We start from the raw sequence: 24143 nt of genomic DNA on the forward strand, positions 1-24143 counted from the left end.
ACATCGCAGAAGATGGGGGGCTCGTGGGGGGTGGGGGAAGCACTGGGGGCTCTCGCTTGCTCCCTCTGTCCACAGACTTCCCCCATGACCTGGTGCCCTGCGTGCTCCCTGCAGGACTGTCCCCACGGGAAGGGACACCCAGACCCTTCAGGTCAAGCGTGCAGCCCCGTGAGAGGTGTCCAGCCAAGGTGGGCCCGCTGGTGTTTGTTCACAGTGTGAGAGACCCTCTCTGGTGCCCATGCAGAGATCTGGAGCTCCTCTCCTGCTATGCAGAACAAGGGGACACTGAGTCACAGCCAAGACAACCATGGGGCCAGTCTTAGGGGCAGAGACGGACCTCGCAGGGCACATGTCCTCTCCTTCCCCAGCCTCCAGCCAGGGAGCAGCCTGGAGGGGAAGGGGTGTCCAGCCGGCTCCTCCTTGAGACCCTGAGCCTGAGGGTAGGGTGGAGCAGCCCCCCAGCTGCAGGCCCACTTCCTGGATTCCTGGTGACCTGCAAGCAACCCCCACTGCTGTCCTCCCCTCCACCCTCGTTCCCATGGGCCCCTCGCTGGGCCCCAGACAGGGAGGAGGCTCTGCAGGCCCTGGGGGTGCAGGGGAGACCAAGGACATGGCTGCTCTCCGGCCCCTTCCACCTCCCCCTGCAGAAAGATGACCGTGCCTCTGGGGGTGGAGTGGGGTGGGGGGGACACAGGGGTCTTGGGGAGGCTGCAGAGCGGGGCATCAACGAGGAGGCCAGCCGGCGGCGGCGCTGGGTTGCATCTGGGGTGTGCGTGGCGGCCCGTGGTGGACGTGCTTGGATGAAGGACAGGATTCCTCTCCCAGCCTTGAGTTGGGGTCCTCGGGGCCGCGGGGCCCCATGAATTATTTCTCTAAGGAGAATACCGTTGACTCTGCTCTCCGGTCGCCTTCCGGACCTTCCCCATCACTTTAAATCAATGCTGAAGGGCGGCGTTTGCCCGGACCTTCACCCTCCAAATGGAGGGAGCTGCGAGGCCCACGTGACGCCGCCGTCCCCGGTCTGGGTGTCCCTCAGGGCGGAGAGATTGCGGGGACAGCCCCCGTTTCCCCCCGGCCCCTGCAAGGCCCCCCGAGAAGAGCCAGGGCCCTCCTCAGGTCACAGGAGGGCAGTGCTGCAGGACGGAGCTTCCCAGGCCTGGTGGCATCGGCGTCCTACCCAGGGGCAGTGTGGCAACTGTCCCGAACACCCCAGTGCTTTCTGGTTTGCTCCCAAATCCCTAGGCCCGCCCGAGCTGTCTGCATGAAACCCACATGCGGACACACCCACCCCGACGGTCCCAGGTCAGCAGGCTGGGCAGGCTCGGCCCTGTTCCGGCCACCCGCATTTGGGGCACAGCACCCAGGGCTCACGGGGCACCCACCACATGGCCCGCAGACCAACAGAGCCACTGGCCAGCTTGGCTGCCTGGACACCTCGGGGCCGCGGGCCCTCGACCTACACCCTGCAGGTCCCCAGGCGCTGTCTCCTTCCCGACCCTCCACCTCAGGGTACCGATGGCCACTGACCATGCCATCCTGCCCTCGGGCCTTCAGGCCGACGATCCTTCCCACCCCACCCTCCCACCCCACCCTCCGTTTCCCACCTCCTGCCCTCCGCGCCCTGTTCTGCATTAGGGGGGCATCTGTTCAAGACCGCGTCCTCTGGTCCTGCCGTGGACCCCTCCCCACTCAAGAGCCGCCAAGTGGTGCTGCCTTGGACCCTCAGCAGGACGGGCTCCCTGTCCGTGGCGCTTACCCCACCCCTCCTCACGACCTTTTTCACGAAGACCCTTCTCATGGGGACCCCAGCTCGCCTTGGGCTCACGGGGCCAAAATGGGTCACACAGGCCCTGCTGCCTGGCTGCAGGAAGGGGCCGGGTGCGCCGTGGGGTGCGGGGCACAGCCCTGCAGGGGATGCTGCGCACAGAGGACACGGAGCCTGGGGCTTTGCTCCACACACGGGACTTTATTTGGACCGTCAGCGCTGCGCCCACGCTGGGGCCGTCACAGGCCGAACCAGTCGGGAACGCCGCCGCGCCGGGGGTCCCGGCTCTGTCTCCGCTGCTGCTCCTCCAGGAGCTTGTCCTGGATGTCCTCGTCGCCGGGGCTGCCATCAGGGCTCTGCTCTTTCTCAGGAAACAGATCGGGGAACGTGAAGGTCTGTCCGTGCGCCTGCGGAAGAGACGAGCAGTCCAGCTCAGAGCTGCGGCTCCGGTCCCGGGAGCCTCCACGCAGGGGACAGGCGGAGGGGACCCTCCTGCCCCAAGCCCCCAGCATGGACACGCGGCCTGCATGTCGGGGGCGATGTCCCTGCTGGGAACGCGAGCATGGTCGCTGGCCGCTGGCTCTCCTCTACCAGCGGGCAGCCACGGCTCCGGACAATGCCCCTTTTCATCGGCATTATCTCTTTACGGAGTGGTGTCTGCCGCGGCTGGAGCCTCATTAAAAGCAGCCCAGCAAAGCGCCCATTCACGGCGCGGGGGCAGCGCGGGCGGACCGGGGGGCAGGCGCGAGGCGCAGGCACACACGGCACGAATAACGTCTGGGGCCGCGCTGAAACTTTCCATCCAAAATACCTACAGGCCTTTACCCACATTAAAGACTCCCCTTCTCCTGGCTCGGAGCTTGGCAAATAAAACGCACATAACGTACAAAGAAATGTACATATGCAGCAGTCTGTAAATCAAGACCGGCTTTGCAAATTAACTGGTTTTACGTCTTTCACTAACAGTTCAGAATGTGCCGGTGCCGGCCAAGCCCTAGCCCGGACCCCGCGCACGGGTGCGGGGCACTGGCCCCCGCGGGTGCGGAGGAGGGGGCCCGGCAACTGTGAGGTGCCCTTTCAGTTTGCATCGGCTCATGGAGCGGCCCCCCAAGATCAGGGTGCGGGGGAGAGGGGGCGCGCACCAGGGCAGCGCTGTTCCAGACGGGCAAAGAAGGATGGAGGACGGCATCTGTATCTGGAAAATTTTAATAAGTAAAATCAGTAAAGTGCGCTGGTTCTTGGAGACCCTTGTTTTGTAAAGAAATTTGGCTTTGGGCAGGCGGCCAAGTAGGATCTGAAACAGCCCACAGGCCCCACCCGAGAAGGGAAGGTTTATAAATTCTGATCACATGGTGCGGAGCGCGGGCCCGAGCGAAGAAAGCAGGGCTGTGTGCGCTCGGTGGCCAGCCTGCAGCGGGGTTAGCTTACACAGCTCAACGCTGCTTTTTTTTCTTCTTTAAAATACCAAAGGGCAATAGTTTACACGCAGGGCTGATTGCCCAGAACGGGGATTTATGTTTAATATATCGAGGTGATTTTGCTAGTTTTCTGAGGTGGGGGAAACCCAAAATGACATTTTAAAATATAAATTCAAAGATGCCAATTTGCAAGAGCTCCGGAAAAACGGACGGGCCAGTGAGAGAAATTCTTCACTTCTCACCAGAGACAAGAGCCACTTGTGGGCGCCCCTCTCCGGGGAACTTCACCTTGTACTTTCAAAAGTAAACCCTCAATCCCGCCACGGCGCAGAGCGAGCAGCAGTGTGGGAACCGGCCCCGGGCTGGCGGCCCCAAGCGCCCCCGGGGCCACCGCCTGGGCCCCAGAGGGCTCCTGCCGGGGGGCGCAGGCCCACAGAGATGCGTATCGGGTTGTCGGGGGAGACGGGGGAGACGTGGGGCCCCCGCCCCGCCGGACCGGCTCTTCCGCAGCAGTCAACTCAAAATAGATTCGGAAACTTAATTTGTGCTCGTGATTGACCCTCTGTGTGCTTTACAATTAGCTCTGTTTTTAGAAGCCCCAGAGCGGGGCCCACAGGGACATGCCGGAGAGCTCGGCCTGGCAGATGGGGGCAGAGAAGGGACCCCTTCAGAGGGCAAGGGCCCGAGCTTCCTGCCCGTCTGCAGGCCGGACCAGAGGCCTGCGGGACTGGGGGGCGGGGGGCCCACTACGAATGTCACTGTGGGCCGCTGTGGGCCTGCAGGAGCCGAGCCCAGCAAGGACTCCGCCCCCAGCCGCGCGGCCGGCTTCACAGGGGAAGAGAGGCGCGGCCCCGCAGCAGCTGCACACACAGATCGAAGTGGGCCGAGGTGGGGCCCGGGGAGAACGCGAGGGCTCGGGTGACTCAGAAGCCACTTGCAACCGCTGTTGGCCCGCGGAAGGCCTGGTGGCGAATGCCGGCACGGGGGTGTCAGCCCGCACGCCGTGACAGAGACAGATGGCCCGATTTCACACACAGGACACAGGCGCCTTTATACGGCCAACGGGCGCTCTCTCCACCTGGATTGGCTGATTTTATGCACAGCAAATATTAGGCCAAATAATTACGGGGGCCCCTGTTTAGAACAACTGTGACTGTTTTTCAGAAAAGCTGCCATGCTAACTCGTCTCTTAACGAACTGCCTCCTCTCACCCAAAAGAGGTCTGCAGGCCCCGGGGAGCTTTTCCCAATAGCGCTACTGCCATCTAGCGACCATGGCCGGCCGCCTCCCGCTGCGGGCACCACTCTGGCTGTTCAGCCCCCTACGGAAGAATCTAGAAGCCCCTCCCCCCTCACCCGTGGGGGTTTCCAACAGTGGGGGCAGCTGATGGACCCTGAAGCAGGGCCGTCCCTGGCAGGTTGGCATGGAGGTGGGGGGGGGCCCTGCCGTCCTCTGGAGGGCTCATCTGCAGAAGCATGTCTTGGGTCCCCTCCGGCTGGAAGGGGAAAGCCTGAGCAGGGGCTCTACAGCTATGGGTCTTCCTCTCCGCTGGACGGAGATGGGGCACTGGACCCTCTCCCCACGCCCCAGGCCAGGCAGGCAACACGGTCAAGAGAATCTGACAGAATGTGCCGGAGCCCCACAACCCAGTCCGGAGGGGAGGGGGCTCAGCCAAGACCCCAGGGCACACCAAACAGGTCCAGCTCTGAGACCCAGGCCCATGCAGCAGCTTTTCTCCCAGGCCATCAACTGCCTCCCCCAGCCACCCCCGGGGGCCTGTCCCTCTGAGGACCACTCTCCAGGGGCAGGAGCTTTGGTTTCCATCTGAGCCCAAGCCCCCCCGGGCCTGAGTGGGCCTGCCCGAGCCCACAGCACGTTCAAAGTCCAAGGGCACGACATGGCTGGCCCCAGAGAAGTTCCAAAATGCCCCGCGCCGTCTCCTCCCACGGGCTGAATGCGCTCTGAGCACGCCTGGGGCTTTGCTGGGGATTAGGGCGAAGTGCAGACTCTGCCCAGCGCCCGCCACGGGCCTTGAGATCCTGCCTCTCAGGGCCTCCCTGGGCCCCAGGCAGGGGCCGCTGCACAAACACGTCCCCCACGCCGAGGTCACAGTCGTGGTAAGTCACGCCCAGGACTTGGGACTCTGCCGAAGCCCACTCACCAGCTGCACGTAGGCCACCTTGTAGTCTGGTTTCTTCACCCTGGCGTTTCTGTAATCCCTCTTCCTGTTGGAACCTGTCCGGGAGGGGGGGACACACTTTACTCCCAAGCACGAGATTTTCAGTCCGACTCATCCAGGAACCCACTTTCTAGAAAGAGGCAAACGTGGAAGAATTGGCTGGCCTCCCACAGAGGACAGGGCATCACACCCGAACGTGACTGGTTCGCGGGGACACGCTGCGCTGCAGGACCCAGCACCACACCACCGCAGACCTCTGCTCCGTTAAACACCCAAATGCCTTAAAGAGGTCAGGAGACCCATTTCCCCCTTCATCAGCTCAGCAACACTGCACAGGAGGGTTCCGTATTTAACTCGGGGTGCAGGGGGCGGTCAGGGCCCATAGTGGAGGAACGAGGGGATCAGAGAACCAAGAGGAAAGTGCCCTGATCCCGCTTCCTAGGTGGTTGAGGGCATAGCTTGGAGCAGGAGTGGGGTGGCCCACCCGCGTTCCAGCCCCAGCTCTGCCCTATTGGCAGCTGCTGTGGCCGCCGAGCACCTCAGTTCCCCAGCCAGAAACAGCCCCCCGCAGTGGCTGGGATGAGGCCTCACGAGCTCCGAGGCCGTGCCCACCCCCCCAGAGGGCAGCAGGGGCGCAGCACGCACCGTGCTGCACCCTAGTCCGCACGGCAGCCACGGGCACATTGTAGATACGCTCGAGGTAATTCCTGAGGTCCACCCTGGTCATCCTGGGGTAGAGACAGAAGAAAAGTAGGTCCACGCCAGGCTGAGATGAAAAGCAGCCACCCGACCCTACCCGGCACTCTCCTGTCCCCCACATATGAGTGGGGGCCACAGGGGGATTGTGCTCACGAGGGGCCAGGCCCCCAGGCAGAGCTCTCCCCAGGGAAGAGAAAATGTGGGGGTGCCCCCAGGCTGCCAGGAACCCAGCCGACCAGGGCTGGTCCTGTGTGCAGCTGCTGTCCGACTACGAGATCCTTTTCTAGAAACGGTGGCCACGGCATTGGTGGGTTAGGCCCCCTCCCCTTTCCACTTGAAGTGGCATCATCAATGTGGCCCTTTACCACTCCTGCCACTCGAGCTCAAGCTGCCCCAGGCCCACGCGCCGGGAAGGTCACATCCTGAGGCCTCAGAGCAGCAGCCTGCAGCCGGGGGGACAGTGCCTGGGGCTTCTGCGAGGGAACCACCCGGAAACTAGGTTTTGGAAGCTGCGGCAAGAAGCTCCAAGAGCCTGGGCCCAGCCGCCTGGGGAGAGCTTGGAGCTCAATGCAGTTGAAGCGCTGGGCCCTCCGTTGGGCTTCCCGGGGAAGGGGGAGGAGGAGGGGAAGGGGAGTGGGGGGGAGGGGAGGGCGTGGGGGCAGCCCAGCCTCACCGGGGCTCTGCAAACAGCAGGCCCTCGGTCAATATTTGCAGAGCAGCTCGGAGAGCCGCCTGTGGTGTTTTTACAGAGGGGAGAAGCCACACGTAGGAGCTAGGTTCTGTGACAGCAGCAGGACTGCCAGCCCGCGGGGGCGCTCCCCAGCCCGAATTCCTGAGGGGCTTACTCCATGGGGATCCGGAACTGCACGGTGTCCTCGGGCTGGGCCGTGCCGGGCCGCACCAGCTGAATGAAGAAGTTTGTCCGGAAGACGCGGAGCTGGGGGTTGCCCAGCTGGTACAGAGGGTACCTGAGAGGGGGGTTTGTCCACATCAAACACAGAGCACAGGACCCTGGGGTCGTCCCCAGCAGACCTCCATTTGTTTACCCATCGCAACAGGAGTGGGAAGCAGAGGGCGGCAGCTTTCCGCAGGCCAGTGCCCCAGGGCCCCCTTTGCTCACTGCACGGTTCTGCCCAGCGTGGGCCCTGAGAACCCTGGTGCCCGTCGACACGTGTGGGCTCAGGGCCGGCCTCTGGAAAGGGCTATCGAGTGACTCAAGAAATAAGCCCATGCCCGCCATGGCCCCCCAAAGACACTGGGGGCCAGACTTGGAGACCATATTTGTTCAAAGGGATGGTCCCACAGGCAGGCAGGCGGCCGTGGAGCCGCGCCCAGCCCCGGCTCACCCCACAGCAGAGGGCCGGGCCTGGGGTGGGCACGCAGGGACCTGGCGTCATCACGGGTCTCACCGGTAACCCTGGTGGCCACTCTGCAGCACTGCCCATGGCCCCTGAGCTTGGGGCACCACCAGCACCCTGAAAGGGGGGCTCAGGGAGGCCAGATTCTATGCTGGGCAGGATGAGGAGGGCCAGGGGTGAGAGGACAAGGGTGAGCCTCTGGGTTGTGCGGGGACCTGGGGCATGTGGACGGTGCGGGGGCTCTGGGAGGCCAGGGCACCTGCAGGACTGACTGGCCAAGCGCCATCTACCTGAGATCTGCCAGTGACCAAGTCAGTGCGTGGCAGCTGCCCGGCAGCACCCTGGGCAGTCTCCACGGCAGGGTGAGCCCTGGCGAGAGGCTGGAAGGGCGGCTTCTAAAGGGTGCAGGCCTCGCCCTCTCAGGGCCACAGGAACACCAGGCCTGCCTTGTTTTACCCTCCTTTGTGGAGTTTGGGCCAATGGCTGGCCACCCAAGGGGCTCACCTATTCCCCCTGGCGACCAGCTGCGGCACTGCAGGGGGGGCAAGGGCAGGCCCTCTGGGAGCTGTGGAGGTGGGGACGCAGGGGTTCAGACCCTCCATCTCTCCAGGTCCCTGGGCTTGGGGACCGAGGGGTGCCCTCGGCTGGGGTTGGAGGGAGGCCCAGTGTGAGGGTCAGAGGTCAGAGGCCCCAGGTGGGCAGGACATGAGTCTCCCCAAGCGTCCAGGGCCTCGAAAACTTCCTGTCCTTCCCCACCCACGGAGGGCCAGGAACAATCCCAAGGGCCTGCCTGAGCGCTGCTGAGCCCCCTCCTCCTGGCCTCCCATGCCCGCCGCACCACCTGTGGGCCTACCCACTGCCCCCGCCCGCCTGACCCTCCCGCGGATTTCACAAGCCTGACACTCTGCACGGCTCTAGTGCAGCTCCGAATCTCTCCTGCCTGCTCCCAACACAGCGACCTGGCCGGCTGCCACCAGCCCTACCTCCCTGTGGCCCCGAGGGTGACTCACCCGCGATCCCACCCTCCCCCTCGCCCCCACCCACCAGCAGGCCCTGCCGGCTCCCCTCCCGAGCCTCCCCGACCGCTGCGTAGACCCGCCGACCCCGAGGCCAAGCCCGCTGCTCTGCCTGCTCCCCAAACCCGCGCCGGCCCCTCGGCCCCTGCACCTGCCGGGGCGCACCCGGCCCCCCAACACAGGGTCGCTGGCCGCGGACCCACCCGGGGCCAACGCGCATGCGTGCATGCGATCACTCATTCATTCAGGGGGCCGGTCGCGCTCGCCGGGGACACTACTGCGTCAGCCTCAACTGTGGGGGGCGGGCCGCGGGGGTCCCGGCGACGCGGGCGGGGGCAGTCCTCCCGGGGAGGGGGGGCTCGAGGTCCGCGCCGCGTCCGCAGCCCCCTGACCGGCACCGCGCCCCTCCCCGCTCCCCCGCCAGGCCCGCGCCCCCGGTCCCCTGCCCCCGGCCGCTCACAGCACATTCCGCGCCATCGCCGGCTTCCGGGCCGCGGGCGGAAGGAGGGGCGCGCACGGCCCGCGTGGACCTGTCACAGCGCCCCCTGGCTTCCGGGAGGGCCCGCGGCGCCCCGCCCACCGCCCCGCCCCGGCCCCGCCCCGCGCACCTGCCCCCACCACCCCGCCCATTGCCTCGGCCCCGCCCCCTGTACCTGCCCCATCGCCCCGCCCCGCGCACCTGCCCCCACCGCCCCTCCCACTGCTTCTCCCACCGCCGCCGCTCCGCCCCCCGTTCACCTGACCCACTGCCCCGCCCACCGCCCTCGCCCTGGCCAGCGCACCTGCCCACACCGCCCCGCCCACTGGCCCTCACTTGCACACCTACCCCACCGCCCTGCCTACGCACCTGCCGCACTCGCTGCACCTGTCTCATTCTGCCCCACCTTCTTGTCTCATCGCCCCAATCCACGTCCCCACCTCACGCCCCTGCTCCACGCACCTGGCCCCTACTGGGCCTGCACATCTGAGCCACACCCTTGACCTGCACGCCCTGTGAAGAGCCCCAAATCCCTCATGCCCCTGGGTCTCTCCCTAGCCCCGCACACCCTTCAAGTGTCCAGAACCCATCTTGCCCAGTCCCCTCACCCTACCCAGGCCCCATCCACTCCCTGCCCCTCACACCCTGCCCATGCCCTACAGCACCCCCTTAGTCCGCATGGCCCCCCCACACCCCTCTGCAGCCCCACACTACCGCACACGCTGTGCCCTGGTGCCCACAGCAACTGTAGACCATGGCCAGCCACCCTTCCAGCTGCTGGCAGAGGTGGGAGATGGGAAAGTGGGGAAGGGGCAGGTGGGTGGCCCTCATTGAGGCCCATCTCTCCACCTGGCCAGGTGGCTTCATCCCCGCCCTGATCTGGGGCTCCAAGGCCCCTCACAGCCCTTCTGGCCAGTCCTAGGCCCCTCTCCCCATCCCTTGGGACCCCTTCCCCCTACAGCTTCCCACACAGCCCTCACTTGGGGGACCCCCACTCTGTGGGGCACATCTGGGCCCCACTGCCCCCTCCCCCCCAACAGCATGACGACCTGTGGGGAGGACCAGGCTGCAGCCTCCTTTCTCTGGCCCTGAGGCCCCACTCTTGACCAGTTTCCTGGGCTCCATGGCTTCTGGATTCCTCAATCCCTTTAGCTGCTTCTCCGCCACCAGACTGGCCTCTTCTCTCTGCACCAACAGCAACTTCAGAGCTGCTTTTCAGAGCCGGAAGGGCATGAGAGGAGTGTCAGGCAATCTGCAGGGAGAGAAGAGACCCCCAGGAAGCAGGGAAAGGGTCTCACCTCCAGGGTGGGGATGGACCATGGGGAAGGCAGCAGGGAGGCTGAGGAGCTGTTGGCTGCCCTGGGTCTAGAAGAGGAGGGATTGGGTCATGGAAAGGGCCTGGAGTGCCCTCCTTCTCCCTGTGTCAGGCATAAGTAGGTTCATCTAGGATGAAAGTACTAAAGATGAGGAGTGGGCACTAGGGATGGGTTAGCTGAGACAGTGGGGTTCAGCCTGCTGCTGGGGGATGCATGGTGGGGCCCTGGAACCCTGTGTAGGAAGAAGTCATTGGGGAGGAGGCACACTGGGTGGCAGGGAGAGGGACAGAGCTGGAGCATCGGTGTCCCTGGGGCCAGGAGGCTTCTTTTTAGGAAGCGCTGACTCTGGCCATATTTGAACTCCAAGGCATGATGTTTCATGGGAAGGGCCTTCAGAGGTGTGGCTGGACGCTGGGCTCAGAGTTGTGTGTGGCTCGGGGGGGCGGGGGGTGGCAGTCAGTGGACTCTGTATGGGTTGAGGGGGGCTGCTACTCAAGAGGGAGTCACATCTAAACAGGGAGCTGAGGTCCTCAAGGAGGGTGCTGGCAGGGATGGGGTCTCCACGGGGCAGACCCCTCGACACTCAGTCCCCACCCCTTTGATTCTCAGTCAGCGGGGTTCCTCCCCAGCAGGCCTGGGATTTCTGAGTGCAGAGCCTGGTGTTAGAGCCTGGGGCATCTGTGAGCACCCTCTCTCTTCCTCCTCCTCTGGTCTCATTGGATCCGCCCTATCACCAACAGCATGGCTTCCCTGGGCTAGGGCTGCCAGGTCACGCGGAGGGAGCTCCATTAAATTTGAAGCTCCGATAAGTTTTTTTGTTTGTTTTTGTTTTAAATAGACATTATTTTTTTATTATTTTTTAAAATTTTTATTTATTTATTTGACAAACAGAGAGAGAGAGAGAGAAAGCACAAGCAGGGGGGAGGGGCAGAGGGAGAAGCAGGCTCCCCGCTGAGCAGAGAGCCCCATGTGGGACTCGATCCCAGGACCCTGAGATCATGACCCGAGCTGAAGGCAGATGCTTCACTGACTAAGCCACCCAGGTGCCTGTACTAGACATTATTTTTAAAGCAATTTCAGGTTTACAGAAAAATTGCACAGAAAGTACCAAGAAATTCTAGTAGCTACCCTTCCTGTCCCCAGAAAATTGCCCTATTGTTAACAGCCTGCAGGAGCTGGAACCTTTGTTACGGTTCATGGACTGATAATGATACATTATTACCAGCTGAAGTCTACCACCTTGACCTTAGGATTCACTCTTGATACTGGACATTCTGTGGGTTTAGACAAACGTATAAAGACATAAATCCACCGTTACGGGATCATGCAAAGTAGTTTCATGGCCCTAATCCCCTGTGTCCCTCCTGTCCATCCCTCTAACCCCCGGCAACCCCTGATCTCTTTGCTCTCGCCATCGTTTTGCCTTTTCCAGAATGTCACATTGTTGGAATCCCACAGGGTCTTGCCATTTCAGATTGGGTTCTTTCACTCGGTAAGATCCAGTTAAGGTTCCTCCGTGTCTTGTGTCTTTTCATGGCTTGATAGCTCATTTCTTTTTAGTATTGCTATTTAGTATTGCTAATATTTTCCTGTGTGAATGGATCACAGCTCATCCACCCACCTGCTGAAGCCCTGCCGGTTATGAGTGGAGCTGCTATAGACACCTGTGGCGCGTCTGCTTTGGGCGGACAGGAGTTTCCAGCTCCTTCGGGTACACACTATGGAGCACAATTGCTAGATCGCACGGTAAGAGTATGTTTAGCTTTGCAAGAAGATGCCAAACTACCTTCCAGAGGGGCTGTCCTGTTCTGCATTCCCGCCAGCAGTGAGAGAGCATTCCCACTGCTCCTCATCCCCACCAGCATTTCGTGTTGTCGGTGTTCTGGACGTTGGCTAGTCTGATGGGCGTGAAGGAACATACCTCTTCTGTCTTCACATGTATTTTCACTGGCTGACGTCTGACACCCCCACCTGGGGCCCCCCAGGGCCCGGTGCTGGGGAAGCCCCAGGAGTGACGCAGCTGGTCCAGGGGAGGAGGAGTCCCCAGTGGGCAGACCAGGAGCGGGCCCAGGCGGGAGTCATGCTCTGAGGGCAGCTTACACACTGAGCTCCCCAGGCCAGGCTGGGGAGCTGGGGCTCCTTTCAGAGGGCAGCAGGAGACCCTGGGCTAGAGGGAAGGACAAAGTGAGCTTGGAGGTGACTTCAGGCTGCAGACCAAGAGGGTAGGAGGCAGGAGAGAGGCCATGTGTGCACTCACTCTTTCACACGCTCATTCATTCACTTTACCCATATTTGCTGGGAACCTAGTATGTGTCCAGGGTCCATCCAGGGGTTGAGGACACAGCCTTGCACAGAGCACTAAACCGATGAATCCGTTGCCTCCGTGGTTCATGTCCCCCAAGTGAGAGGTAAACCAGCGAGATACATCAGATGCTCTTGGGGAAGCATGGAGGGAAAGGTAACAGGAGGTGGGAGGGGACAGCATGTGCAAAGGCCTGGTGGTGGCATGTGTAAGCCCTTGGTCCTCAGAGGCCCCTCGTCACCTGAGTGAAGGAAACTTAGTCCTCTGTCGTCCCATCTTCAGGGTAGGGCTCCCTGAGGGCAGGAACAGTGGGCAGGGATGGGGTTGAGAAGGCTTCTGAAGGGAGGGGGTCCTGCTCCCTGGAAGCAGGGTTCTGGGAAGGGAGCTGCCCACAGACCATCTCTAGGTAACCCTGGGGAGCAGGGGAGCCTGGTGGGAAAGGAAAGAGGAGCGGAGGGCCCGGGGGGGCAGGTGGTGATTGAGACGTCACCCCCCAACTCTGTCTTTATTGACAACCACAGCTGATTCTGAACTGCTTCGTAGAGCGGGCACGGTGGTCACCTGGCTACCGGGTTTGACTTTAGTCCGCACTGGGCTCCAAAGGCCAGCACGGTACGCCTGCTGCGGAGACAGCGGACGCGCCCTCTGCACAGGCACGAAGCGACACGGTGACACAGGTAGAAGCTTGCTGGCTTGAAAACCTGCCTCCTCAACTGAAACCTATGAGAGACTGTAGGAAACAAAGAACATTCTGGAAGGGGACAGGCCTTCTCCTGGCCTGTGTAAGGATCTGATCATCAGACTCACATGTGTGTGTGTGTGTGCGTGTGTGTGTGAGGCTGGGTGCGTGTGTCAGTCTCGGACACTAGCTGGGGTGTCCTATGATTCCGTGCAAATCCGACCTTCTCCACCCCGAAGACCCTCCCCTCCTGATGCCAATGGCAAATCCAGGTTGTCACCTGTGCCTCTGAGCCTGGGCTGTGCACTGGAGGTTCCCACGGCCCCTCCTTGGATGCTGTTGCTACATCCCCAGTTCGCTATAAGAGCACGTGATTGGAGCAGCCAGGTGGAAGAGGCACACAGGGTGAGGTGTGGGGGAGGCCGTGGAGCCTCGGCGCTCTCTGAGGGCGCCACTGTCCCCGAGTCTCCATGCATTCGCCAGCCCGGGAGCTCTCTGAGCCCCTTCCCTGGGGGTTTCATGGAGGCTTCATTACGCAGGCCTGACTCATGAGATCATTGGCCTTTGGTGATTGATTCCACCTCCAGCCCCTCTTGCCTCCCTGGCGGTCAGCGGGCAGGACTGAAAATTCCAACCTCCCCTCCCCCGGCACGCAGCCCACATCCTTAGGGCCTTCCCAAAAGCCCGCTCGTGAACATACACCCAGCCGTGGTGGGGAGGGGCTGGGGCAGTTCACCTTCGTGGCTCTTCGGGAACTGAGGACAAGAGACCAACATGGTAACAAAAGATGCTCCCATCATCCTTAGGAATCCCAAGGGTTTTGGAGCTGAGCTGTGAGCCAGGAGCCGTGGACAAGGACCAAATATCTGTGAGAAATATACTGGGTTCATCTGAACGACCCAATATCTGTTTGCTGTAAATCACAGTCTCGCAGCCTGGTCTTGTACCAAGAGAGACACCAACTGTCAGGCATGCCCCTCCGTACAGTGGGCCCCCTGGCTTCCTCGATCTAGGGGACTCAGGCAGTGAACCGTCCAGCAGGGCCCTGCATTCCTGTGACGCCGAGTTTCACTGGAAACAGCGCTGCCTCAGGTCCTCCTGTGTGGTTGGGGTGGTTCCCTCCGTTTGAAGGCTCCGAGAGGGCGAGGTAGCCCTGCTTGCTGATGGTCAGATTGGCTGGGCTGATGCTGGCTTAGGCGGGACAGCCCGGGCTAGGGCCGCATGGTGGGGCATCTGCTGGCCCCTCCCCTGCCCCTCACTGGATCCTGGTCCTGGCTTTAGGGCTCCAAGCAGGCCACACTCCCCAGAGCCCAGCTCACCTGACCAGGAGAATGGGTCCCACCGCAGGACGCCCCTGCCTTCGTGGCCGGCTCTGAGACTGCCCCGTGAGCCCACAGTTCCCTCCCCAGAAGCTCCTGCACCTGCTCGGTATCTGCGCGTCTGGCTTCCCTGGCTTCCCCTTGGCACTCCTTCCCGCAGGTGCCTCTCAGCCAGACCGGCACATAATAACAAAGCTTAGTAACCTTCGTCCACCAGGCGTAAAACGCCGTGTCTTCCGTGTTTGCATTTCTACTTTCTGGTGACAAGTGTCTGTCCTCCTCCCTACATTCCTCATTCATCGCTCATTTGCATTTCCGATTCTGCACTTGTCTGTTTCTGTCTTTTGCTCATCTTTTCCCTGTGAGGGTGTGCTATGTTCTGGGCTGAATTGTGTCCCATCCAAGGTCCTATGTTGGAGTCCTGACCCCCAGCCCCCAAGATGTGGCTGCATCTGGAGATGGGGACTTTATAGAGGTGTTGGAGGGAACACGGGGTCACCGGGATGGCCCTAATCCAATGCAACCCGGCTCCTTATAGGTAAAGAGGATCAGGACACAGATACGCGTGGAGGGACAACCCCGTGAACACACAGGAAGAGCACGGCCATCTGCACGCAAGGAGAGAGGCCTCAGGAGGACCATCACCCCCCAAAGCATCCCTGGACCCTCACCACCCCTTCTCTCATCCCTCCCTGCGCCCCTCCCCATTCCCAGTCAAGCAACCAATGACCTGGGTAGCTTGCATTTTCTGGAGTTTTCTATAAATGGAAGCATATAGCTTGTCCTCTTTTCTGTCTGGTTTCTTTCTCCCAGCGTGACTATTTTGGGATTCATCCGTGCTGTTGCGTGCCTCAACCCTGCATTCCTCCAGTCGCTATGCTATGGATGGGCCACAACTTGTTTACGCACTCGTGTGCTGATGGACGTTTGGGCTGTTTCCAGTTTTTGACGATTAAAAATAAAGCTGCTATTTACATTCATGTGAAAGTCTTTGTGAGGACAGACGTTTCCTTTTCTCGTGGGGAAATGCCTGGACGTAATGACCACATCACATGGCAGGTGTATGTTTAACTTTTTGAGAAAACAGATACTGCCACACTGTGTCGTTTAACATTTCCACCAGCCATGGGAGGTCCCTCCGCATTGTGCCCGGCATTTGTTATGTTAGGGCTTTTCAATCTTAGCCGTTCTTATGGAGTGGTATCCTATGATTTTATCTTGCTGTTCCCCAAAGACAGCTGTGCATCCAGTCACGAGCTTTTTTTTTTGCCATTCATCCATCCTGTTTAGTGAGGTGCCCATTCTAATCTCTGGCCTGTTTTTTAAAAGTTGGGTTGTTTGCTTTCTTATTATTGAGCTGTGAGAGTTCTTTCTGTTTTCTGGATCGGCCCTTTATGAAATATGTGTTTTGCTAAGGTTTTCTCCCAGCTGGTGTCTTATGTTTGCATTCTCTTTACAGTGAAATACAATGAAATTTGAAGAGCAAATTTTAAATGTTTTTGATGAATTTCTATTTGCCGATCTTGGTGAGGGGGGGATTGTGCTTTTGGTATTAAGTCTGGGAAATCTTTGCTGATCCATATTCATAAAGATTTCCCCATGTTTTTATAGTTATTTAGGTCTATAATCCATTTTGAGTTAATTTTTGTATTCAAGTAACAGTCCTCCTTCCTTTTTTTCCTTTCTTTCTCTCTTTCTCCCTTCCTCCCTCCCTTCCTCCCTCCCTTCCTTCCTCCCTCCCTTCCTCCCTCCCTCCCTTCCTTCCTCCCTTCCTTCCTTCCCTCCTTTCTCTCTCTCTCTTTCTCTCTGCAGGTGGATATCCACCTGTTCTAGCATGATTTATTGGGAGAGCTATCATTTCTGCATATGTGTGGGTCTATTTTATTCTCTTAATCTATTTGAATATCTTTACACCAATACCACCCTGTTTTGGTTACTCTAGACTGATCCTAATTCTCAGAATGTTAGCCTGACTTTATTCTTCTTTTTCAGGGTTGTTTTGGCTACTTTGGGTCCTTTGCATTTCCATATGAATTGTAGAACAGGCTTGTAAATTTCTACATAAAAAAACCTGCTGGGATTTTGGTTGGGGCTGCATTAAATCCCTGGGTTAAATTTAGGGAGACCTGGCATCTTAACAGTGTTGAATAAGCCTTCCAATCCATGAATGAGTTCCTGCCTCTGTTCATCTAGGTCTTTAACTTCTCAGCAATGTTTCATATTTTCAACACGTAACTCTTCCACGCCCTTTTTCGCATTTATCCCTATTTTTTTGATACTATCAGGAAGTGTCGATACCTGGTCATTCACTGCTGTTTTACAGAAGTACAACTGACTTTGTATGGCGACCTCGTGTCCCGAAACCTCGGTGAACTCACTTAGTTCTTGCAGCTTTTCCTGTAGAACCCATTGGATTCGATGATCCGGTTGTCTGCGGATAAAAGTTTTCCCTTTTCCTCTACAGTCTGCGTGACGTTTTCTTGCCTAATTGCACCAGCGAGAACCTCCAGAACAATGTGAAAGGAAGTGGTGAGCAGACGTCCTTGTCTTGTTCTGTCTTTAGTGAGAAAACTTTGTCCTTCTCCGTGAGATGGCAGTTATTAGGTTGAGGGAGTTCCTTCTGTTCCTGGTTTGCTGAGAACTTTTCTTTTCTTTTTTTAAACCAGGAATGGGGGTTGAATTTTGTCAAATGTTTCCTCTGCAACTATTGAGATGGCTTTTTTTTTTTTTGGTTAAAATGGTGAATTACTCTGATTGATTTTTGAATGTTACACAAACCTTACATTCCTGGGAGAAACCACACTTGATATGTAACCCATTTTATATGTAGTTGAATTCCACCTGCTAAAATTTTATTTTTGCATCCACGTTTGTGAGGGATAGTGGTCTGCAGTTTTCTGGTATTGTCTTTGGTTTTGGTATCAGGAGAATGCTGGCCTCATAGAATGAGTTGGAAAGTGTTCCCTCCTCTTCAATTTTTTTTTTTTTAAAGAACTTGTATGTAATTGCTATTATTACTTCCTTAAATGTTTGGCAGAATCCAATAGTGAAGCCGTCTGGGCCTGGAGCTTTCTTTGTGGGAAAGGTTTGAACTGTGTTTTCAATTCTTTAATCAATACAAGTTTCCTTGGTTTGTCTACTTCTTCTTGAGTCAGATTTGATTTCAAGAAATGTGTCCATTTCATCTAACGGTCAGATTGATGGGCATGAAGTCGCTCATAATATTTCCTTATTATTCGTTTATCTTTTAACATCTGTTCAATCTGTAGTGATGTCACCTTCCTCATTCCTGATTTTCGTAATTCCTGTTTTCTCTCTTTCCTGACTAAATTGATTAGAGTTTTGTCAATCTTTATCGATGTTCTCAAAAAACCAAGTTTTGATTTGATTTTTAAAATTTTTTTCTGTTATTTTTCTGTTTTCTATTTCAGACTTTCACTTGATCTCTGTTATTTCCTTCCTTGTGCTTACTTTGAGTTTAATTTGCATTTATTTTTCAATTTTCCTTGAGGCGGAAGCTGAGGTCATTGACTTGAGACCTTTCTTATTTTCTACGATAGTCATGGGGTGGTATAAATGTCGCCCTCAGGACTGCTTTAATGGCATTCCATGAGTTCCCTTATGCTGCATTTTCATTTTCATTCAGTTGACAACACTTCCTAATTAACTTTTTTATTTTTCTTTGACTCATGAATTATTTAGTAGTGTGTTATTTAGATTCCAAACATTTGAGAATTTTCCAAGGATCTTTCTGTTATTAATTTCTAGCTTAATTCCACTATGGTCAAAGAATATAATTTATGTGACTTGAATCCTTCTCAACTAATTAAGTTTTGTTTTATGGCCCAGAACATGGTCTGCACTGGTAAATGATGTGTATTTGAGAGGAGTGTTCTATAAATGTCAAGCAAGTCAGGTTGGTTGGCAGTATTGTTCAAGTTTCCTATGTCCTTGCTGGTTTTGTGCCCGCTTGTCCGATTAACTGTCGAGGGAGGGTGTTGAAATCTTTGACCAGGACCAAGGATTTGTCCGTTTCCTTTCAGTTCTATTGATTGTTGCTTCACGTAACTCTGTCATTCCTTGTAACCAGTTGGTGTGTTTGTTTGTTTGTTAAAAAGCGTTTCTTCAAACTGAGGGTTGCTGGAGGGGAAGGGGGTAGGGGATGGGGTAACTGGGTGATGGGCATTAAGGAGGGCACGTGATGTGATGAGCACTGGGTGTTGTATACAACCGATGAATCACTGACCTCTACCTCTGAAACTAATACTACACTGTATGTGAACTAATTGAATTTAAATAAAATACCATAAAATGAGTTTCTTGTAGGCAGCACACAGTGAGGTATTGCTTTTTAAATCCAATCTGACCATCTCTGCCTCTTAATTGGGGTGTGTAGACCACTTACACTCAATGGACTCATCGGTGTGGCTGGATGTGAATTAATCATCTTGTTACTTGCTTTGTATCTGTCTCACTCATTCTTTCTACTCCTTTCCTCTTCTTCTGCCTCCCTTCGCATTCATCAAGTCTTATTTACTCCCTTTTATCTCCTCTTTTGGTTTTTTAGCTGTGACTACTTGTTTTATTATTTTAGTGGTTGCTTTAGGAGTTTTAGTTTACAGTGTTAACTTATCACAGTTGGTTTTGGTTGATTTTCTCCTCCTTATGGGTCACGTTCTCCTATTTCCTGGTCTGTTTAATCATTTTTTATAAGGATGCCAGACATTCTGCATTTTTCCTCGGTGGGTGTGAGATATTTTTCTCTTTCTTTTTTTAAAAGATTTTATTTACTTATTTGACAGAGAGAGACAGCCAGCGAGAGAGGGAACACAAGCAGGGGGAGTGGGAGAGGAAGAAGCAGGCTCATAGCGGAGGAGCCTGATGTGGGGCTTGAACCCAGAACGCCGGGATCACGCCCTGAGCCGAAGGCAGGCGCTTAACCGCTGTGCCACCCAGGAGTCCCTATTTTTCTCTTTCTGCAAATATTCTCAAGCTTTGTTCTGAAGTGCTTCACCAGTTTAATCCTTTCTCGTCTGCTTGTTCTGATTGTAAGGCAGATCTGGAGCAACTGCTCCATTATTTATCCAGGGTTAATTATCCCTGCTACTGAGACAAGACATTTCTGAGTACCCAATGCCTCATGAATTATTCACTTTTCCAGTCCGTTTGCTGGGCACAGACCCTCTTTCCACCCCTGTGTGAGCAGGCATTGGTCTCTCCGATCCTTTCCAGTGGCTCTCTTCCCAGCCTTGGACACTTTCTGTCCAGACCTGTGCCCTGCACCCTGCTGAATGCTGGAGGACCCCTCTGCATGTCTCGAGGGTTCTCTCCCTGGGCACCCCTCAGGTCCTCCTTCCTGCACTGAGGCCTGGAAACTTTCTCGAGAAAGCAAGCTGGGCAATTGTAGGACCCAACCTGACTGTTTTCCACCTCCTGGGACCACTGGTGTTCACTGCCTAATGTCCACAGTCATGAAAAACATTGTTTTATGTATTTTTGTCCTTTTTGGGGGGAGGATTGTTTCAGACAGGAAGATGAATCTGGCCCCTGTTACTCCATCTTGGCTAGAAGTAGGTGTCTGTCTTTTGATAACATTTTTTGATATACAGAAACTTAAACTTTTCAAGTAATGAAATTTACTGAGCTTTTCCTTTGCTTCCTTGATGCTTCCATTGCTTGTGAGCTTAGAAAATTTTCCCCAGCATAAAAGCAGACCAACATGGGGGCACCTGGGTGGCACAGTGGTTAAGCATCTGCCTTCGGCTCAGGGCGTGATCCCGGCGATCTGGGATCAAGCCCCACATCAGGCTCTTCTGCTATGAGCCTGCTTCTTCCTCTCCTACTCCCCCTGCTTGTGTTCCCTCTCTCGCTGGCTGTCTCTATCTCTGTCGAATAAATAAATAAAATCTTAAAAAAAAAAAAAAGCAGACCAACATGCACCTACATTTCTCACTAGTTTTAGTTTCAATAATTTGTTTCTTCATACTGAACTCTCTAATTCTCCTGGTACGTATTTTGGTATTTGGCGTGGAGTGAAAGTCTTTGCCTTTTCTTCTTCGCACGCACATCTGATTTTCTCAACTTCCTTTATTAAGTATCTTACCATCCCCCTTTCATTGATCGAGATGCTTACATGTACGTGGTGTCGTGCCGATAAATACTGTAGAATTGGAAGAAATTTTACAACTGTCAAGAGCGGAGGGTGTGGAGCTGTAGTTCACGGTCTACGGTTAGTGGCTGTGTGACCTTGGGACTTGGCGTAATCGGTTCTGAGCTTCGGCTTGCTCTTCTGGAAAATGCAAATGATGAGAATATTTGCCTCTTTGGTCTACTGCGAATGTTGCTTGAGGCGAAGCAAAAGATGCTTTGCCGGGCCGCGGGTCCGGGTCCGCAGGAAGCACTCGGCACGGACCAGCTGTAATACCTCCGCTTTAGAAATCTACTCTTAATTTTCACATTTTTCTTAGCTGTTCCTATTTTTCCTCCTCTATGAATCTGAGATTCATCTTGCCAACCACCTCCCACCCCCGGCTCACCCCTCTCTCCCAAGTAAATCCTATTCGAATTTTGGTTGAAAATCTGGCAAACCTATACATTAATTTGGGAAGAACTGATTTTTATAAACTTCCTACTCAAGACCAAGTTGTGTTTTTCTCTCTCTCTCATTTTTTTTTCAAAGTTCCTTTTTATGTTTCTCATTAAACTTTGTCCTTCTCTTCCTACAGACCCTGGACATTCCTAAGAGGGTTACTGCTAAGTATTTTACACTCTTTGTTTTGTTTTGCTTGAGAATAATATTTTTATTCCACTTTATCTTCTTGTTGAATGTTGTTACAAAATAATAAAAAATGTCTATTTAAAATATGTATTTTGCATCTGGCTGCTTTCCTGAGTTCTCTCATTTATCCTGAAAGCTCTTCCGCTGACTCTCTCGGGGCTCCCAGGAATGTGGTGGTTTGGTTTCCTCCTCTCCAGAAGTTATACGTCCTATTTCTGTTTAACATCTTTCTCATTGTCTTCAGTTTCCAGGCCAGGGCTGAGGAGTGATGGTAAAAGCAGGCATCCTCGTTCGGTTCCTGTCTTGGACTGAGATGCTGCGTGCTCCACCAGCAAGTGTAGATAAAGGAAGTGCTTATTTATAGTTTTCTAGAGTTTCTCGAGCCTTTGTTTTGTTCTCAGAAATAAGGATTGATTTTTGGCAAGTGCCCTCCCCCTGATGTTTAACAATTATGAACTATTTAAGATACACCAGAAGGTAGAAATAAAAATAGGAAGAGCCTGTATCTACCCACCCACCTCTTGGCTTAAGAAATAAAACGTGTTGAACCCTGTCTCAGCGCTCCGGGTCGCCCCTTCACGATAAAATCCCCTTCCCCTGCCTGGAGGGGACGCTTCATTGGCCATGGGTGCCCCTCCCATCGAAGCACAGATCATTTGTCTTCATATTTTAAAAAATGTTACGTAAGCCATTTTTCCTTCTGCAGCTTACTCATGTTGTGTTTTCACAACTTTGCCGGCGGCTGCATTTAGCGGTAGGTCCTTTCTTCTAACTGCGCGTGGTCCGTTTGTGGCTAGCTGCTGTGCTCTGCAGGAAGGCTCGAACTTTCCGTAACTGCCCACAGCGCTCTGTGCCAGGAGAGGAACCGGGCGCCTCCTCGAGCTGACCGGGTGCGGCGCGTCGTCTTCGCGCACCTCCCCCCAAGCGCCCGTGCCCGCCACCGTGCCAGTGCTGGCTGCTTTCAGACCCGGTTCCGCTGCACCTGCTTCCCACTCCCTCCCCCTCTGAGCCCTGAGCCCTCAGAGCAAGGACCCCCCTCCTCCTCCACGACCACCCGTCCACCACCGCACCACCAACACAAGGGTCGCAAGATGTCCTGTCGCTTTGGGCTTTGGACGTGCCATGCGATCAAGGCTGATGCGCCGTATTGACTGTCATGCCCCTTCCTTCTTTTTTAATTTTCTTTTTGGGGGCTGGGGGCTTTTAGGTCAGTGACAGTGACAAGTCTGGGCCAGTTGCCTTGAAGGGGGTCCCACAATCAGATTTGTGGGGCGGTTTCTTCACGATGCGAATCAGGTTGAACTTTTGGGCTAGAATATCACTCAGGTGGCGTGTCCTCAGCGCGACCCCTTGCCGGGGGTTACCACTCGGCTAACGTGCTGTCCACCTGCTTCTCCATTTTCAAGGTACTTTGCGCTTTACAAGTAATCGGGGTGGGGGGGGATCTCCATTCACCGCCTGGAGATTGGATCGGGTGCGCCGTTCACGGCCGCGCGATCATTTCCCCACCCTGGCCTGACCCTTGCTCCCCAACTATCGCGCCCATGGCTGCAAAGGGGAGCCTTTCCCACCCTGTCCCTTGTCATCTGCCTGTGGCAGCTGGCATGCTCCTGGAAACACGAGCCCCTCCTTCCCCTAACCAACATCTGTCCTTCGCCTCCCTCGTGTGTGGACTGGCATTTTGTGGCAGCGTAAATGTGGTCTCCTGCTTCCCACTTCCCACACATTCACTGACCATCCCGGGTTCTTCGCTGCGAACTCCGTACCCCCTTCGCTCGTTTTTCTATTCAATGGCTTGCCTTTCCCCTGATGGTGTCCTGAAGTTCCTTATGTATATGCAACACTGACCTGCACCAGGACGTGCTACAAATACCCACTCCCAACACGTGGCTTGTGGTCCACTGGGCTCACGGCATCTTTGGGCACAGATGAGAGAAGAGACTAAGGCCCCAGACAGAGTCCTTTGTCTGGAGCCCATGCCACCAAACCGAGACTTAATAGTGACCCAGCTGCATCCTCCTGGGAACACCGGGTGGGCAGAGGTGAGGCGGCAGCTGACAGAGCCCCACGTACCCCCAGGCAGCAGAGGCCACCCCACCACACCCCAGCCCCTCTCCCGGTGCGGCCTCGTGCTTTGCTCGCCGGGGCCCCTTGGTGCTGAGTCCAGAGTCCCCACATGAAGGCATTGAGGCCTTTAGAGCTCGCTCACTTGGACCCTGTTTTCTTACCCAGAGACATTCATGTTCTCAAAACTTTCTTTATGCCTGTGGAATTTATCAAACTCTTGTTTTATGGTTTGGAGGTTGGACACCTGGTTTAAGAAATTCCCCTGTTCCAACAGCTTTCCGACGCTCTCCTATAGCTGCTTCCTAAACGTTGGAATGTTCTCCTTCTCAGACATAGTTCTTCAGACAGGGCTGGGGGTGTGGGGGCTCATTTTCGTGGCCGGCGTGAGGAGGTGGTGCGTGGTGCCCTGTTTCACTTATTCTTGGTGTTGGTCCATCTGCCCCCGCAACCACCCCCCCAACACAGCAGGCGTGCCCGTGGCCCTGCCCCTGGGCCTGTCCTCAGTGTCCATGTCCGTGTCCGTGTCTGTGCCTGTGCCTGTGTCCGTGTCTGTATCCGTGTCTGTGTCCATGTCTGTGTCTGTGTCCGAGTCCATGCCTGTGCCTGTGTCCATGCCTGTATCCGTGTCTGTGTCCATGTCCATGTCCGTGTCAGTGTATGTGTCTGTGCCTGTGCCCATGTCTGCATCCATGTCCGTGCTCATGTCTATGCCCATGTCTGCATCCATGTCCGTGCTCATGTCTATGCCCATGTCCGTGTCCATGTCCAT

The 24143-nt window shown here is 55.9% G+C and overlaps 1 protein-coding gene across 3 annotated transcripts; it reads right to left on the reverse strand.

Annotated features, from left to right (window-relative positions):
• Positions 1-1946: 1946 nt before the first annotated feature.
• On the reverse strand, positions 1947-8993 carry MRPL23 (mitochondrial ribosomal protein L23). 3 transcript variants are annotated; one of them, XM_040639650.1, is made up of 6 exons: positions 8639-8678; positions 7924-7984; positions 6907-7029; positions 6008-6090; positions 5345-5418; positions 1947-2172 (listed from the first exon to the last, which is right to left on the reverse strand). In XM_040639650.1, exons 1-6 carry the CDS (start codon positions 8673-8675, stop codon positions 2005-2007), a joined length of 546 nt encoding a protein of 181 aa, XP_040495584.1. In that variant the 5' UTR covers positions 8676-8678; the 3' UTR covers positions 1947-2004. The 3 variants fall into 3 exon arrangements, with proteins under 3 accessions (XP_040495584.1, XP_040495586.1, XP_040495587.1); XM_040639652.1 differs by lacking the exons at positions 7924-7984; positions 8639-8678 and adding an exon at positions 8896-8993; XM_040639653.1 differs by lacking the exon at positions 7924-7984 and having other exon boundaries at positions 8639-8759.
• Positions 8994-24143: the final 15150 nt, after the last annotated feature.

Source organism: Ursus maritimus, unplaced genomic scaffold (genome assembly GCF_017311325.1).
Source record: "Ursus maritimus isolate PB19 unplaced genomic scaffold, ASM1731132v1 scaffold_23, whole genome shotgun sequence".
Lineage (NCBI taxonomy): Eukaryota > Metazoa > Chordata > Mammalia > Carnivora > Ursidae > Ursus > Ursus maritimus.

Coding starts and splice junctions, on each gene's coding strand:
- MRPL23 (XM_040639650.1), bottom strand. CDS start 8,675: ATGAGTGATCGCATGCACGCATGCGCGTTGGCCCCGG. Junction 7,030..7,923: donor CTGGTCGCCAGGGGGAATAG/GTGAGCCCCTTG, acceptor CCCCCCTCTCAG/GTACCCTCTGTACCAGCTGG. Junction 5,419..6,007: donor GCGGACTAGGGTGCAGCACG/GTGCGTGCTGCG, acceptor CCTCCCGGACAG/GTTCCAACAGGAAGAGGGAT.